The sequence below is a fragment of the Talpa occidentalis genome, unplaced genomic scaffold (genome assembly GCF_014898055.3).
Source record: "Talpa occidentalis isolate TD23 unplaced genomic scaffold, MPIMG_talOcc4v2.1 talOcc4.15, whole genome shotgun sequence".
NCBI classification, from domain to species: Eukaryota; Metazoa; Chordata; class Mammalia; order Eulipotyphla; family Talpidae; genus Talpa; species Talpa occidentalis.
Window position 1 is genome coordinate 29020829 of NW_023601543.1, and position 17685 is coordinate 29038513.

Here is a 17685-nt window from a genome sequence, read left to right on the forward strand (position 1 = left end):
GTACTCTTATTTCTCTTTGTAGATTACTGTTTTACATGGAGAGGTGGAAAAAGTGAAACAGGATCAGAAAAGGTAGGACCTTAGATTTCCTAGATTGGAAGGTTGAAGATTTATCTCTTGGTCTGATTTATTTCCTTGTTGTAGTTTATGAAATTTATTTTGTCACTCCAAATTATTTTCATCTGCCCTTCGGTTGACTTGTTGTTTTTTTTTTTTTCCAGACTGGAACAAGAATTGGATTTTATCCTGTCACAGCAGAAGGAACTAGAAGATCTCTTGATCCCTTTAGAGGCTTCTGTGAAGGATCAGAATGGGTCTCTTTCTCTGCAGCATGCAGATGGGGAACATGAGAACACGTAGGTCACTGAAGAAAGATCAAGGAATGTGCCAGAACTTAGTTACTAAAGAATGGGTAAAATTGATTGAAATGTGGGAGGAAACGACAAATTTTTATTTATTTACTTTTATTGAGGTAACATTGGCTTACAACACTGCATATGATTGACACTCTTCATGTGTATGTTACCATACCACACCCATCACCAAGGCACTCATAGTCCTCCACCATAATCCATTATGCTAAGTGAGATAAGTCAGAAGGAAAAGGACAAATTCTCATAGTTGTCATTTATCATCTTATTTGACTTTTTCCGTTTATCTTTTCGTGATACTTGAAAATAATCATTCTGAATTGTTATAGTATTTTATATAATGTTATTAATCTCAAGCTTATATATAAGCATTGTAAAAGTTTTATGTTTGTCAAGTTTGTTCTTAAGTTAGAAATACAAATTTTATGTGTGTGGTATCATAGTATTGTGGAATATTTCTGGACTCCTATTTATATTGACTCTTTTTAAAGCTAATGTTCATATAGTTGCTTCAGAGATCAATCATATGCTATTTTAAAGGCACTTTGGGAGACTAACTACAAAGCTTTCAGAGATTGAATGATTTTGTCAATGTCTTGGGCTGGATATGTTTTATTTGTGTGCTATTCAGCCTTTACCTTTGGTCGATACATTGCCAGTGTTTCTATAGTAACTTTATCTTTCCAGAACTGAGATTTGACATAAAGTGTTGTTAGGAGAACTTGTATGAATGTGCTACATAAACTAAATTGAGAGTAAATTGGACTCATTTTGTCAATGAATTATTGAGTTAAGACAGCTTATTTTTAAAAGGTTTGACAAGTTAACTTTTTGTAAGTGCTTTAAATATGGTAAGTATGACTAATCTGTACTGACCTTAATTCTGTTTCTGCTTTTGCATTTCCACCTTTGTGAACATTTCTTTTCTTGGCATTGCTTTTCATGCATTCTGTCATTTTGCTGAAATATATAGTTATGTTTTTGGACAATGGATCCTAACTATAGTTTGAAAAAATAATTAAAACATTAGTTCCCTTCCTATTGCTTTTATATAGCAAGATTTATATTGTGAAAATCTTTATTAGAATTTTCAACAATCTAACCAACCAATTACCTATAAGTAGTTTGGGACAGAAAGGCAATAAACAGTTATCTATAAATGTAATTGAATCGTTTAATCTTTATTGATATCAAGGGTGAAAAAGCCTCTGGTGACTTTAATGCTCATAAACATATTCATTGACTAGGTTAAGAGAGAGAATGTGTGTGTGTGTGTGTGTGTGTGTGTGTGTGTGTGTGTACTGAGATTTAGCCAACTGATCAATTTGTTGTCAACTTAGCAGATTTATCTTCCTTTGATTATTATGAATCTCATTTTTCGAAGCATCTTTTGTTGAATGATGGAGTATATTTGTATAAGGTTTTACTTTGAAAATTTATGTGTTTAAGATCACTGAAGATATCTCAGCACTTACTGAATATTGCTAAAGAACAAATAACTTCTCATATATCTAAACTTCCTATGAGTTTGTTTTGACACCTAAAAAGTTCCTTTGCTTCAAAGAGTTTCCCTGGAACATTATCCAGAGGGTACATAGCTGACTGTAAAAATGGCAAGGTGGATAAAAGCCTTCATCTGTGGAGTCTTTTAGACTATGGCAATGAAAAGGTCATGAATGCTGTGTCCATAAAAACGTGCTATTAATCATTGAGAAAGTAGGGGAACTGGGGCAAAACCAGTTGGCAGTATCATCTTTGTATGTCAATAACAATAAATAATGGAAGAAACATTTCTTGTTAATCTCTTTATTTTACCTGCTTTTTTCAGTTACAAATCAGCAGAAAATATAGATGCTCAGCTGAAACAAATGACTCAAGATCTCAAGGACATTGTTGAGCACCTGAATAGTTTTGGAAGTCCAGCTGACACTACTGACCCGGTATGGTAACTGCTTTATCTTTTTGGACAACTAAGATTTAGTATGAAATTAACATTCTGTGGCTCTTTTATCTGGGCACCTTCTCCTGTTCTCTAGAAGGTTCCTTACTTGCCTCTAGAGATAAAAAGCTCATGGGTGTAGTTAGTAGTGGAGGAAATATTTAGGGACCAAAAATGTTAAGTTTTTTGTCATTATTCCCAGGAGGGTTTAAAAAAAGAATTTTCTTCCTAAATTTTTAGGGTTTCTCCCTATTCTTTGTTCTTATTTGTTTTCTGTTACTCATTAGTTAGCTTGTTCTTCACTTTTACATAATTATATACTCATATAATTGTGAGTATATATGTTTGAATCTGTTAGGTATATCCAGGCAATCTTTAATTTGTGATTAGATTAGATCTTAAAAGTTTAACAAATCAACTATTTGAGATATGAAATGTTTTCCCATAGAAATTTTGTTAAATATGATTATTAGCTTTCCACCTGCTCCATAGAGTCCTACTTACTTAACTCATAATGTAAATGAGAGGATTGATATGCCTTGAATTAATTTGGTGGTAAGAAACGGTTGTTTTATTCCCTTTATCTTACTGTACCTATACCTTACTATTCCTATACCTTCCCCTATTGGCATAGCAGCTAAATAGAGTTCTCATTTCCCCCAGTCACACTCCATGGCAGTAATGATAAGAGGAATTGACCATTGTGGACGTTTCCATTGTACTTTCTATCAGTTGATTGTGATTAGGAATGGGGCCAGGATCTGGGTAGGTGAGGATGAATAACATATACATAAGTGGTGATTATATTTTAGTAAGCTCTTTGCCCAATTATATACAGGCAGTTCTTTATATATTGCTAGCTATTTTAATTATAAAGAGACAACATGTTATAGTTGAGAAAACATTAGAATTTTAAGTCACTTAATCCCTCTGATCTTGGCTCCTTCTTTTGCAATATGTCAAGGGTAGACTCAATAATCTCGAAGTTCCTTTCAGCTATAAAAATGATGCTGTTCTCTACTTTGGGTGAATCTAAAGTTGAACAAAGACAAATATAAATTAGTCTAGGATTATCCATGCTGCCATTTCCCTGTGTTCACACAGATGATCAAGAGTTGACTCAATTTAAATTTTCTTTTTAATGAAATATTAGATCACTGTTGTGATTCCGAAACTCATAATTATTTGATTGTAATAGAATTTTGATGTGTAGATGAATATATGCAGATTTAGCTATGAAGCAGAGCTAATGTCTATTCTCTCATTGTTGAATTAATGCAAGAGAAGTGTTCTGAACAGAGTAAGTCAAGTGAGGAAGGAAATTGTAATCCTATTCTTATCCTTTTTTCTCTCCTTAGCCTTGTTTTACTTTAATAGCTAGTATTAACTGGTTTGAGTCTTTTTTGTTTTTGTTTTTCCTGGCATGGGTGATTGAGATGTTTAAGATGAGTGAATGAAAAGATAATTGCTGCTTGATAACAGGACAAAAGAAGCAAGAGATCAGCAACAATTCATCTCTTTCCGCAGATAGCATAAATCATTGGACAGGAAGCAGAGAAAACATTTGCTGAACAATAATATTCTCTGGGTACAATAATTTATTGTAACCAGGTCAACAAAGCTTCATTACTATGGGCCATAAGTCAGGGTAGAAAAATAGCAAGTATGTTTAATAGTATCCATGGTGATACTGTCTATTTTTACCTTTTTGGAGGGAAGATGGGAGAGACTGCCTAACATCTAAAATTTTATTAAGGAAGTCCATATTATTGTGTATGATATTCAGTCACTTTTCTCCTTTTTCCAACTCATTCTTGTATTTCTATTTATTATGTTAAAATATATTAAATTTACTGTTTTTATTACATACTATTAAGTTTGATAACATTTTAATTTCCTATTTTCAATGTTATCCTAGACTTTGCTAGAATATTTGTTGAAATACTAAGTTAATACTTATACTTATTCAATGTATTAAACTTGGAAAATATGGGAATCTATATTATTTCTGAAGAACTAGCATTACTTATTTTAATTAAATGGGGCACAGGAACTGTAAAAATGATTAAATCACCTATATTATTCTAATATATTGGTATATTTGTTTCAAGTCATTTTGCTATGCTGGTTAAAATACTCTTTTTGCTTTAAACAGCATTAGAAGCATGCTATATAAAGTTTTATATTCTATCTTCTTTTGATATTCTTTCATGGTATTTTCCCAAATTTTAAACCATTATTTAAAATCATAGTTTTAATGACTATAACATTTCATTATAAGTGACTTTACCTTAATGTAGTCAATCTTTTTTTATTAGTGGAGATATTATTCCCTATTTTTATCATTTAAAATTTCCCCATGACTAGATTTGTTTGGATTTGATTTTCTCCTCTGGATATGTCTCTAGAAGTAGAAAAGGCATGAATATTTTAAGAATTTGATATGTTTTGTAAAATTTACATTTTTAAGGGTTACATCAATTTATATTACTGTTGACTATATATGAACATACGTATTTTCCCCACATACTTCATAACAGAATATTCCCACTTAGTAAAAATTGTTGATTTGGTTGACAGGAGGTAATTTTTAAATTTTTATATGTACATCTTGTGAAATATCTCTTAGTGTTCTTTACTTATTTTTATACTGTGATAATTTCTCATTGAATTTTAGGAATCAAATTCTTGACAGTTATAAAATAATGAGATTGAACTAACATAGATGTGAACACTAAAATATGAAACAACAAAAAAGCCATTAACATTTAGTAAATTCTCAGTCTATTTCTTACTAGCAGAAATGAAAAAAAAAACACTTCTTAATTTCAATTTTTGGTTTAGTTTTGTTTACCATTTTAACATAATCATAATCTGAAAATCTTGTGTTTTTAGCTCCAGCAGATCTGCAAAATTCTGAATGCTCATATGGATTCTCTACAGTGGATTGAGGAGAATTCAGGTAGGAGTTTATCTGTAACACCAAGCCATCTGGTTTGAAAATAGAAAATGTGATACGTCAAGTTGTGTGTACAGTGGCGGCATTCAAATCAGAGTCCATTCGGAGGGGTTTTACTTAACTCATGGTACGTCTATATTATTTCTGAAGAACTAGCATTATTTATTTTAATTAAATGAGGCACAGGAAGATTAAACTTGAAATTGATGAATGTGAGGGTGAATCGGATTGGGAGTGGGAGGACAGGGATAGAAACAGGACTTTTGGCAATCAGTATAATTTTTGAACAGAGTCTAAGAAATACTTTTGCTCTTGCCAGTTTCATTTCTTTGGTTATTTATATTCCACGTGAGTGAAACCATTCTGTAATAACTGTCTTTCACTTTCTGGCTTATTTCACTTAGCATAATCACCTCAAAATCTATCCATTGTGTCCTAAAGGACACTATTTCATCTTTTGTAATAACAGTAGTATTCTATTGAGTATATATTCAACAATTTCTTTATCCAGTGATCTATTAGTGGGCATTTAGGGTAGTTCCATGTCTTGGCTATTGTGAATAATGCTGCTATATGAATGTAGATGTGCCCAAGTGTTTTTGTATTAGAGCTTTCATATTCTTTGAGTAAATTCCTAGCAGTGGTATTGCTGGATCATACGGTATTTCTATTTTTATTTTATTGAGGAGTCTCCATACTGTTTTCCACAAAGACTCTACCCTATTGCATTCCCACTAAGAGTGGACAAATGTTCCTATTTCTCTGTATCCTCTCCAACATTTATTGTTTCAAGTTGTTCTGAGATAGCTATTCTCACAGGGTGAGGTGATAAATCGTTGTGATTTTGATTTTCGTTTTCCTTATAAGTGATGTTGAATATTCTCTCATATGTCTGTAGCCGTTCTTATGTCTTCTTTGGAGAAGTGTCTATTTAGGAGGGTTTGGCACTCTATAGTTGCTTATGCTATAACCAGACCAGTGTTGCAGGACTGCTTGAGATGTCCCAGGGCCAAGTCAAGATGTAATACTTTATTTTACATGCACTGTGGAGGTCCCCTGTGCCAGTCTGGGCGCATCAGAGCCTATGCCATCCCTAAGGCCATTCCCCCAGGAATGGCCACTGTCATGTCCAAGTCTTCCCCCCTCCCCCCAGCTCTAGAACCTTAGCAAATAACATAACACCCATCTCAGGAAGAAAGATAGGCGGGTCAATTCAGGGAATGAGCTGGTGAGGTACATGGTGAGGATTATGGTTGCTTTTTAAAGTTGTACTTGGAGGAAAATTTGTTGGCAGGAGTATAGGGCCATATCTTGGCTCTATTTCTACAGTTCCAATTTGTATCCCACCATTACTTTTTTTGTTCCTTCATTTTTTCTCTATAAACCTTATTCTGGTTTTTCCACTAGGATGGAATCTTTAAGATAAGAAGAACAGCAAAGCAATCTTAAACTTTCTTAATAGGTTTATTGTTACTTTCAGAAGTATAATGCCAATATTGCTATTTTATATATAGTAGGATAAAGCAAGACATTAATATATTAATAATAGAAACCAAGCTTTGCATTGAAAGATAAGAGATCTTATTTTTCCTTTTCATCCTTATTATTTGTACTATAAATTTGAATTCAAATGTTAGTATGAATGCATATTCTTATTCTATACCTGGAAAGGTCCAAGAAGCATTAACAGATATCCCAGTTGCAATGAACACACTTAACACTTAAATCTTGGTTTCAAAATAATTTCCCCATTAAAAGGAACCAAGGCTTTTGGGGGAAATACTTGCTCTCAGGTGTCAGACAGGAAAAGTATAGGTTAAGTTTAGGACATTTTATTCCAGAAAAAAAAGATTGTTTATAAAGACTAGTGAGGTTACATTGAGATGCAAGATTGTACTTGAATGGGATTGTACTGACCAAATTAGATTAATTTGAACATTAAATAGAATAATGCCATATTAATTCTCAATATTGCACTCCTGAAACTTAGGTAAAGTTATAATGCAACGTTCCTTCGAATAAAAAAGTAAAATTAAAAAACAATAATACCAGTAGTGGATTATAATATATTGAAATGAAAAAAACCCCAGAGTCCACAGTGATATTCCCCTGCAAAAAAAAGCGGGGGAGGCGGAGATAAGGGGGAAAATCTTTATAAAAGCATACCAGCTAATAATTGTATAAGAAATGGTAGAATTGGAGAACCACATTTTAGAATATATTTCAACAGAATTCTTTTTTTAAGCTCACCCTCACCTTGAATACCTTATTTATAAAATGCTTTAACTGCAGTCACTTCTTGACAGAAAAAAATATGTTAACAGGAAATGGAACAAATATAGACTAAGTTATTGAGTTATTTTTTTAAAAAGCAGTTGTATTGAGCTTTAATTTATAGTCTATAAATTTCACCCAGTTTAATTGTACAATGTGATGACAAAATCACCATTTTAGAGCCCAGCATAATGACTGATTTAACCGAGTCATCGGTGGATGGTAAAACCGTTGTGTTTATGATCCTTGGGAACCAGAGTATTTACATGGTCTGAAAAGTATCATCCCTCAGTTTACTTAATAATTACAGAGGAGAAAATGTGCCTTTACAACAGACATCTGACATACACCACTTTAACCTAGAGATCAAATTTAATATCACCAATTGTGGGATAGTTTGACACTGAGAATTTTGATCAGATATGATAAGAAGTCCACAATTTCACATGTGTAGTATTCCTATCAAAAATGTTTAATCTGGGACCTCGCTGGTGGCCTAAGGGTAAAGTCTCAGCACTAACACTGTTACAGCCTAAATTTGATACCTAGCGAGAGAGCTAACACACATGTGGCACAGCAGACCTCTCCTGTTTTGCCTGTTCCTCCCCTCAGCAGTGTATTTCAGTAAATCCACCTGCTGTGCTCCCCACTCTGTTTCTGGTGAATCCTCTCTCTCTCACTCACACACACACGCACACACCCTGCACCTCTGACCTACACCCCAGTTCTTCTTGCAAAAATAAAAAGAAAGATCTAAAAAATGCTTAACCTGAATCTAATCATCAAACATAGTCAGACATTCTACTGCGGGACTATCTGAAAGATAATGTAGTATTCTTACCAAAAATGTTTAACTGAATCAAATCACAAAATAATCAGACGTTCTGTGTGTGAGACATTCTGAAAGATAATTGGCAAGGGCTCTTCAAAAAGTCAGTCATGGTAAACAAAAAAATTCAAAACAAAAAAATCAAGGAGACTGTCTTAGATTAAAAGAAACATAATCACATATATCATTTTAACTTTGATTGGACACTAGATTAAAAACAAGAAGATATTACTTAGGAGAATTGTAGAAGTTGGTTATGGAGTGTATATTCAGTGATATTGAGGAATTTTAGTTTCCTAATTGTCTTATTATGGTTATGTAGGAAAGCATTTTTATTCTTAGAAGTTGTATGTTCCATTATTTTGAGATTTTTCATATCTGTTATTTTCATTCAAGTGGTTCAGCAAAATCATTTGTGGGAAAGCAAGAGAGAGAACATTTTGTGGTAAAATGGCAACAGTGAGTACTTAATCTAGGTAAAAAAGTTTACAAGTTTGTGGTTTTTACAATTCTCTCCACTTTTCTATAGAATTTTTTAAAATGGGAGAAATGATTTTATAGACTTTGTTTGAATATGGAATATAATGAGACCTTGGTAATTGAGACAGATGGAGGCTAACTAGCCAGAGTTACTATTTTTAAAGATGAGTTATGAAAACAATTCATATTTTGTTATTTGGCATTCCAGATTCCTAATTCTTTGTATTAATAGAGGTCATCAACCATAAACTATCAATACTTTCACTTCTTTCCCTTCCAGACATACCTATATCATCAACCATTTTTACTTCCTTCTCTCCTATGGTAGAGGAAGAAATGTATCCTTTTCTAAACTGTATTTTCAGCCATCAGAAGAAGGTTAAATTCTGTACTGCTTTTGTATTAAGTTTATTGCTTTTGTATTAATTATCTAATGGGGAGAGGTTTCTGAGTCAGATTGATAGGGGTTCAAGTTAAGGCATTACCACTTAATTGTTATCTCACCTCAATTGTTACTTAATCTCCCTGAGTCTTTTTCCTCATTTTTAATAAGATGAATAATATATACCTTTTTGGGGTTTTGTAAGGTATAAAAGAAGCTACTTTTCCTTGAGCAGTGGATGGCCCACGGTTGGTGGTTAGTAAATAGTAGTGGCAGAACTGTTTATCAGAATTTATTGTGTGTAGGGAGGGGGAAAAGAAGGTGAAAGGAAGGAAAGATGCAGACAGGGAGAGAAGATTATAAAAATTTATTGTATATAGGACAGAGGGACAGGAAAAAGTAGGGAGAGAGATCAGAGTTTACTGTGTATAGAAGGGAATGGAAAAGGCTAAACATAGCTAATTAATTGGGTTCAGAGAAGGCAGTTCTAGGTAGAAAGATTATCTTTGAAAACCTAGAGAAGGTGCGAGAACTGAAATGTAGGAAAGTGTCAGAGGCTGAAAAACAGTAATGATATTATACAAAGTTGACTCAGTTGTCTTCTTGTCTGCTGCATATTTTCCTACAATTTGCAGTGCTTGGTTGGAGTTGGGATGAATGTCATAATGTAATTTGGGCTGTAAAGAAATATAGTGATTTCCCCCCCACTGGCTGGTATCATCTTTATCATAAATGAGATGTCAAGTTCTTAGCCAGTTTTCCTACTAACAAAATTAAGGTTGTTAGCACTGCAAAAGACTTACTTTATGTAAATGAAGAAACTGTGGCTAAAAGAGGTTAAATGTCTTCCCAAAGAACACACAGCTAATTTGCAGCAGAGATAGGACCAGCTTCCAAATTTCCTAATTACCAGAACAGTATTCTTTCTATTGGTTTGCTCTTAAAATAATTCTAATGTAGCCAATTTTGAATATAAAAAAATAAATCTTCATCATGTACCTAATGATAGAGTCTGAGAGTTTTTTCAAAGAATGATATTTGGTAGTATTTGGGTAGGATATAAAGTCTTGGAATCTGGGTAAAGTTCTCAGTCAACACTGGTAAAAACAATAGATAGTAGTGATCACTGAGAGTTATCTTTCTGCTAAAAATCAGTTGAGCTAGAGAGGCAATAAGATCTTGTATGTAAAAGGTTCTCAACAGAGACAAAAAGATGCCATAAAGGGGAAAGCCTGCTAATTTATAATACTTTGAGCTCCTTTTTGCTGTTCCTACCAAAGGAACCTTTCCTTTTCATATCAGGAAATAACATGATCAAGTAATGGAGAGTAGCAGGGTTTAATATTGCTGTCTAAGAGATTTTTTTGGTCTTGTTGGCTTATATTGCTTTTAAGTAATTATTGGGATCATGTCTGCTGAAATGCCCTGTGGACTGAGATGTTTTAAGGTTAAATTTCTCAATGAGTCTGTTTATTCACATCCAAATAATTTTTACAGGAAAGCAAATCGTGCTATTTTGACAAAAGAAATGTGTTTTTTTCTGAAGAATCTCTAACTTTTATAGTCATTTTTAAAATGATTTTAAAAGATGAAATATTTTATTTTATTTTTTCTTGAGTAGAAGAACTGGGGTGTGGGCCAGAGTGCAGGGCATGAGAGGATTTACCAGAGACAGGGTAGGAGCAGAACAGGCAGATTTATTGAAATATACTGCTAAGGGGAGCAGCGGGCAAGACAGGAGAGGTCTGTTCCACCATATGTGGGTTCAATCTCCTTGGCTGGGGATTGAATTCAGGCTGTAGTGGTGATAACGCAGAGACTTAACCCCTAGGCTACCAGAGTGGCCCTGAAATCTTTTATAAGAAACATCTGGGAAATTTTTTTGAAGGCTTAGTGTCTATAATGTTGGTACAAATATTTTCCCATTGTAAAGCATACCAACTGTTAATGTTAGTAGGATCATTTATTTAACTAAAGTATTAGCTTTTAAAAAGTGATTTCATACATTATAATTTATATATATATATGTTAAAATATTACACTGTCCAGTCAGCATTTCACTATTTGTATGTGAGATGGAAACCAGCCCCCCTTTTTTTTTTACCATTTGTTATACTTTTTTAATATAATTTTTATATCATTTTTCATTTTTGCACAATATATGCATTTTCATCTTGGTTATAGTCCCCATACAATTCCCACCCCCCTTATTTTGACCCTAATCCTTCCTCCCCTCCCTCCCCCCGTAGTGTGTCTCTGATTTATAGTTGCTTGTTGATTTTGATTTTTACTTTATTATAATTAGTCTTTTTCCTGGCCCCTTAATTAGGTTTTCTAAATTCCTGCTATGAGTGAGACCATCCGGTATTTTTCTTTTTCTTTCTGGCTTATTTCGCTGAGCATGATCCCTTCCAGCTCCATCCATGTTGCTGCAAATTGCATGAGTTTATCTTTTTTGATTGCAGAGTAATGTTCCATTATGTATATGTACCACATTTGATCCAGTCATCTATTTTTGAAAATTTGGGTTGTTTCCAAAGCTTAGCTATTGTAAATAGTGCTGCTATAAATATAGGGGTGCAGGTACTCTTTCGAATTAATGTTTCTGTGTCCTTTGGGTAAATACCTAGGAGTGGAATTGCTAGATCATATGGAAGCTCCATCTTTAGCAGGTTGAGGAATCTCCACACAGCTCTCCATAGAGATTGAACCAGTTTGCACTCCCACCAGCAGTGCAGGAGAGTTCCTTTTTCTCCATATCCTCGACAACATTTGTTGTTGCTAGTTTTTTTATGTGCCATTCTCACTGGTGTAAGATGGTATCTCATTGTAGTTTTGATTTGCATTTCCCTGATTACAAGTGATGTTGAACATTTTTTCATATGCCTGTAGGCCATTTGCATTTCCTCTTTGGAGAAGTTTCTTTTTAGCTCTTCTGCCCATTTTTTGACTGGGTTATTTTCTTTGTTTTTGTTGAGTCTCATCAGCTCTTTGTAGATTTTTGTGATCAGTCCTTTATCATTAGTGTGATAAAATGTGTGCAAAAATGTTCTCCTAGTTGGTGGGGTGTCTCTTTGTTTGGTTACTGTCTCTTTTGCTCTTTAATTTGATGTAGTCCCGGCTGTTTATCTTTGCTTTCACTATCACTGCTGTGGGTGATGTGTCTTTAAAGATGTTACTGAGGTGTGTAATGTAGTGTTTTGCCTATATTTCCTTCTATATATTTTATGGTTTCAGGTCTTACGTCTAGTTCTTTAATCCATTTTGAGTTGGTTTTTGTACATGGTGTGAGGTAGTAGTCAAGCTTCATTCTTTTGCATGTAGCGACCCAGTTTTCGCAGCACCAAACTTTCTTTGCTCCGTTGCATGTTCTTTGTGGGTCAAATAATTTAAAACTCAAGAAGGTTCAGTAAATACCCAAAGGCCAAAGCTAATGAGAATTGGTATTATGACCTGTATGTTTATTTATTTTGAATTTTTAATGTCTTATTTATTTTCTTACGTCTTTGCTGATTTCTGGACAGTATTTGATTTCTCCCCTCAGGTGTGGTCCCCATAGTTCTCCCACCACCACAGCACCCGTGATCCATCACCGCAGTCCCTTGTGCTCTTCCCTCCCCCGTTTTGACCCATTCCCTTCCCCTCTCCCTCCTCTGCTGTACGCCTCAGCTCTATGGTCAGCTTGCAAGTTTTGCAGGACCCGTATCATTTAACTCCCATCTAAATAGTGCTTTTTCTATTATAGTTCTCCTGCTTGTCAAATGTTATGAAAATTTTAAATAAAACTTACTATGCTGAGCTAATATTTGGCACCACAACATAACACTATTTGTTGTTTCATCAAACACTGAAATGTTCAGAATAAGGCTGGCCTATCTGAATCCATCTGGGTAGGTTTCATTGGTGAAATACTATCAGGTCATTTTATCTATGAGGTGGTTATAGAGCGTGGGCCCCAAAACAGCATTATACAAGGCTCTAGTATATTTATAGGTGTTAGTCACTAACAGGAAGAAAATTGCTTTGGAGAAAAATCTATATATCTCACAAACAATATAAATTCTACTATTTGGAAGTGATTTAAATCATGTTACATATAATTCATCTGGGGAGGCTCTCCAGCTTGAGGAAATTCACTTGGGCACAAAATGTACATAAGCAGGATTAGTGAGAAATCTAATTTTGCAGATGTATTGAATGTACTTCAAATCTGGATTTACATACAGAAAAAGAAGTTTGGAAAGTAGAGCTCTGAGAATATTAACTGTCACACACTCTTTCCTAACAGGAGCTGAAGACTTGATCATTTTGAATGTTAGTACCCTAACCTATCGTACAAGAAATTCTTTAGAATGAAGAACAACAGTGTGACAATGAATTCATTTTGTCTGTAAAGAGGAGCAGAGATAAACAAGTAGATGATTAAACAATGGAAAGACAGAATACCTTTTCATTAAGTACAATGGGGAGAAGCAAATGAACTCCCTTCTTCGTTGAGCTTAAGAGATACCTAAAATGAGCCCACAAACAAAAGTTTCTTTCTGTTGTTGCCCCATCTTTGGCAGATGAAGAGTATTTACTTCTCCAGTCTCTGAAGTGGAACATGATACTTAAGAAAAAAGACACAATCTCACTGATCAACCAATGTCACTAAGATTTCCCAAATAATTTAAGGAAAAGAGGATAAAAAACTAATCCCCTCAATCAGTGGATCAGATTCCAACCTAGAAGGTAAAAGAACACACTTTAATTGGTATCCAAAAACATCTTATGGCATCTCAGTACTTGACACTCTTCAGATATTAGAGGGCTGAAAGTAATTGATAAAAATATTTTTTTTAAAGATTTGTTTATTTATTTATTTATATAAGCACTGGGTACAGTCAGAAGCGCAGGAGGGTGAGAGAATTCACCAGAACCAGAGCGGGGAGCAGAGCAGGCAGAAGGACCGAAGTACACTGCTGAGGGGAGCAGCGGACGGCAGGAGAGGTCTGCGCGCCATGTGGGACCCTCCTCCAGTGGCCAGGGAGCAGCCCGGGATCAAACCGGTGCTGCAGAGGCTGCGGGCAGCCTTGCAACCCAGCGTCAACTGCAGCGCCACCGAGGAAGCCCGATAAAAAATATTTTTACAGCACATCTTATTTGGATCAAAGTTCCTAAAAAATATACCAACACTGAAAAACCCAATTTTAAACAATCCCCCTAAGCTATAAATATTAGCATAGGGTAAAATGAAGTATGATCATGATATGTCACACAAAGCTGCCTCTCTAAAATGATCCTGAAGGCATTTTATGCAAGAGTTAATTATATCACACTAGACAACTAAGAATGTTTTATGTCAAAAAAATAATGTGTTCATAAATGCTCAGCCCAGCACTAATGGGACTATATTTTGGAAATATCACAAGATTCCTTAGGGCAGTCTTAGTTGCTCTAAGGATTCTTCTTTTCCTGCCCTAAATAGCAGTCTAAATGTTGTGAGCAGCTATTAAATAATTGGGGCTCTAACCCATAAAAGACTGCAATGATTATGAATGAAATATATTTTAGTCTTGAAGCTTTGGGACACTTTATGAAAGAAATAAAATGCCATGAAAGTATTCATGTAACTTTCAAATAATGGCAAGTATAAGATTTTCTACTGCCCATCCCTCTATTATGGTGTTTGTTAATATTAAAGGACATGATGTTGGTTTGGTATATGATGAAACAAAAATCCCCTATCCTTCTCTCCTACCCCAGACCCCCAAGAAATGTGGCTCCATACATACTTAAAAAGAATAACAAATTGGTTCAGACCGATGCCAACACTGCCATAAGTGGCCCCAGAAGAGATGGAGTTGCTGCAGTTTCAGTGACTGCCAACTCAGAAGACATATGTGTAATTGCAGCACTGCCATCAAGCCAACCTCAAAATAATGCTATAAATTTTTACAAAGAGAAAGACAAGTAACTGATACTTGGTTAAAGTTAATATTTACTCTGAATTATATATACTAATCAGTAGGAAAAGAGGCATAGATAATGTCAAACAATGGATAAATACCAAATTTGAAAACTGGAGAATACTGGCACATGTTCAGATACTCCCTAATTTAATACTCTTGTAATTATGTCTGACCCCTTTCTAGCTCTCTCCCATCATAGTCAGTTCTATGTTGTTTAGAGGAAAAAGGCGCTGGTTTCACAATCAAAAAAGATAATCTCATGCAATTTGCAGCAACATGGATGGAGCTGGAAGGGATCATGCTCAGCGAAATAAGCCAGAAAGAAAAAGAAAAATACCGGATGGTCTCACTCATAGCAGGAATTTAGAAAACCTAAATAAGGGGCCAAGAAAAAGGCTAATAATAATAAAGTAAAAATCAAAATCAACAAACAACTATAAACCAGAGACACACTATGTGGGGGTTGGGGGGAGAAGGGAGCAGGATCAAAACAAGGGGGTGGAAATTGTATGGGGACTATAACCAAGATGAAAATGCATACATTGTGCAAAAATGAAAAATGATGTAAAAAACATATAAAATAAAATTAAAAAAAATAAATAATTTGCTCCATCCCAAGGTATTATGAAAATCAAATAAGGTAATATGCTTAGGCATTTTGAAAACTGAGGTGCAATGTAATTGAAAGGTGTCCTTTTAGGTGGAAGTCAAAACCAGATAGGGTGATGCCAAATACAAGATAGATATGTGCCACGCACCGTGTTACTTAGTGTAGGAGGTATAAACATTAATGGCATGCACTTCTGCCTTGAATAGGTACAGAGTGCAAGGGTTGGGGGGCATTGAAGAAAGAGGATAATAATCTTTAGCTGAATTCCTGGAAAAGGTAGAATTTGAAGAGACTTGATTACTAAATAATATTTCAACAGATGATTATGTGAGGACCACTTAAAATGTAATAAGTCTGCCACCTCGTCTCCCCTTTCCAAGAATTCAGGATACCATCACCATCTTTTCTTTTTAAGCCCTCCCTTGAATACACAAGTAGAGTGTATTATCACCACCTTAATGTATCAATGGCAATACCAGATTGCAGATTCTCATAGCCCAAATGAGAGATTTGTACATCTCCAGAAACACTCTTCTTCACATCAGACCATAGTTAGCACTGAGAATTCAAGTACATTTATGCCAAGAATTACATTAATTTTACTAGACTAACTTTTTATTTTTTTAAAGATTTGTTTATGCATACAAGAACTGGAGTACAGGCCAGAGGTGCAGGTGGTGAGAGGATTGATCAGAGACAGAGTGGGGAACAGAACAGGAGGACTGACTGAAATACACTGCTGAGGGGACCAGCGGGCGAGTCAGGAGAGGTTTGCTTCACCATGTGGGTAGCTCCCTGGCCGGGGATCGATCTCGTGCTGCAGTGGCTGCGGATAGCTTCATAGGTTGTGTCTTAACCCCTTGCACCACTAAGGAGGCACCTAGACTATCTTTTTAAAAGTAGCTATTACTAGTATGTTCTCCCTCTCTTCCTCCCACTTTTACTTCCTTCTCCCCTTTTCTGAATAAGAAATAAACCTTAATACCTTAAGCACCTGCAATTTTAAATGGTAACCTAACCTAAACAGAAGAATGTACTGCAATAACTAAAACCTTAGAATATGACTTTGGCTTAGCAGGCATGCAACAATGAGGATACAGATACTGATGATGGAAAACATGGCCAGCCATATCAAGCCATGAGAAAAGATTAAAGTTGAGGATCAATGTGTGCCTACTTAGTCGGCACTTTTGGGAGAAAAGGTTGGGGATCAAAACTTTGTGTGTTAGTTTTTTTTCTTTCTTTCTTTCTTTTTTAATTGATGTACCTTTTTGTTTTTACAATACTATGTGAGTTTCAGGATTTCAGCTTCACACCTCGATTATATACCACACTGTACCCACCTCCAACTTCTAGCACCATTCCTGCTATCAGATTCACCCAGTTATTCATTCCTCCACTCCCTTTCCCTTCCCCTCTGGTAACCACCATTTTGTCAGAGTTTTTGCTGTTTTGTTTGTCCATTCACTTTGTTTCTTTATATATTCCACGTGAGTGAAATCATCTGGTATTTCTCTTTCTCTTTCTGACTTACTTTGCTTAGTGGAATTACATGTTGCAGATTTCTTTAACTGAAATTTTTATTGATGTAATTGTAGATTCACATGCAGTTGTAAGAAGTAATAGAGATGTCCTGAAGAAATAATAAAGAGGTCTCCATTGGTAACATATTGCAAATGTGAAGTACAATATCACAGTCAGGATGTTGACATTGATTCGTTCTAACCATCTTTTTCAATTTTGCCTGGTTTTACTCCGTGTGTATTTAATTCTGTACAGATTTATCACGTGTGTAGGTTTTTATATCCACTGTCACAGTCCTGATGCAGAATAGTTCCATTAACACAAGAATTCCATGTTTGCTATTTATTACCATGACCCACCTCCCTC

At 34.9% G+C, this 17685-nt stretch overlaps 1 protein-coding gene across 1 annotated transcript in view; it reads left to right on the top strand.

Annotated features, from left to right (window-relative positions):
* NUP62CL (nucleoporin 62 C-terminal like) overlaps positions 1–17685 on the top strand; it is a 76138-nt gene that overhangs the window by 41265 nt on the left and 17188 nt on the right. The window contains exons 5-8 of the mRNA XM_037512115.2: positions 23–72; positions 222–356; positions 2200–2311; positions 5206–5272. Of these exons, the coding sequence (XP_037368012.1) occupies positions 23–72; positions 222–356; positions 2200–2311; positions 5206–5272 (364 nt within the window). The remainder of the gene's footprint in view (positions 1–22; positions 73–221; positions 357–2199; positions 2312–5205; positions 5273–17685) is intronic.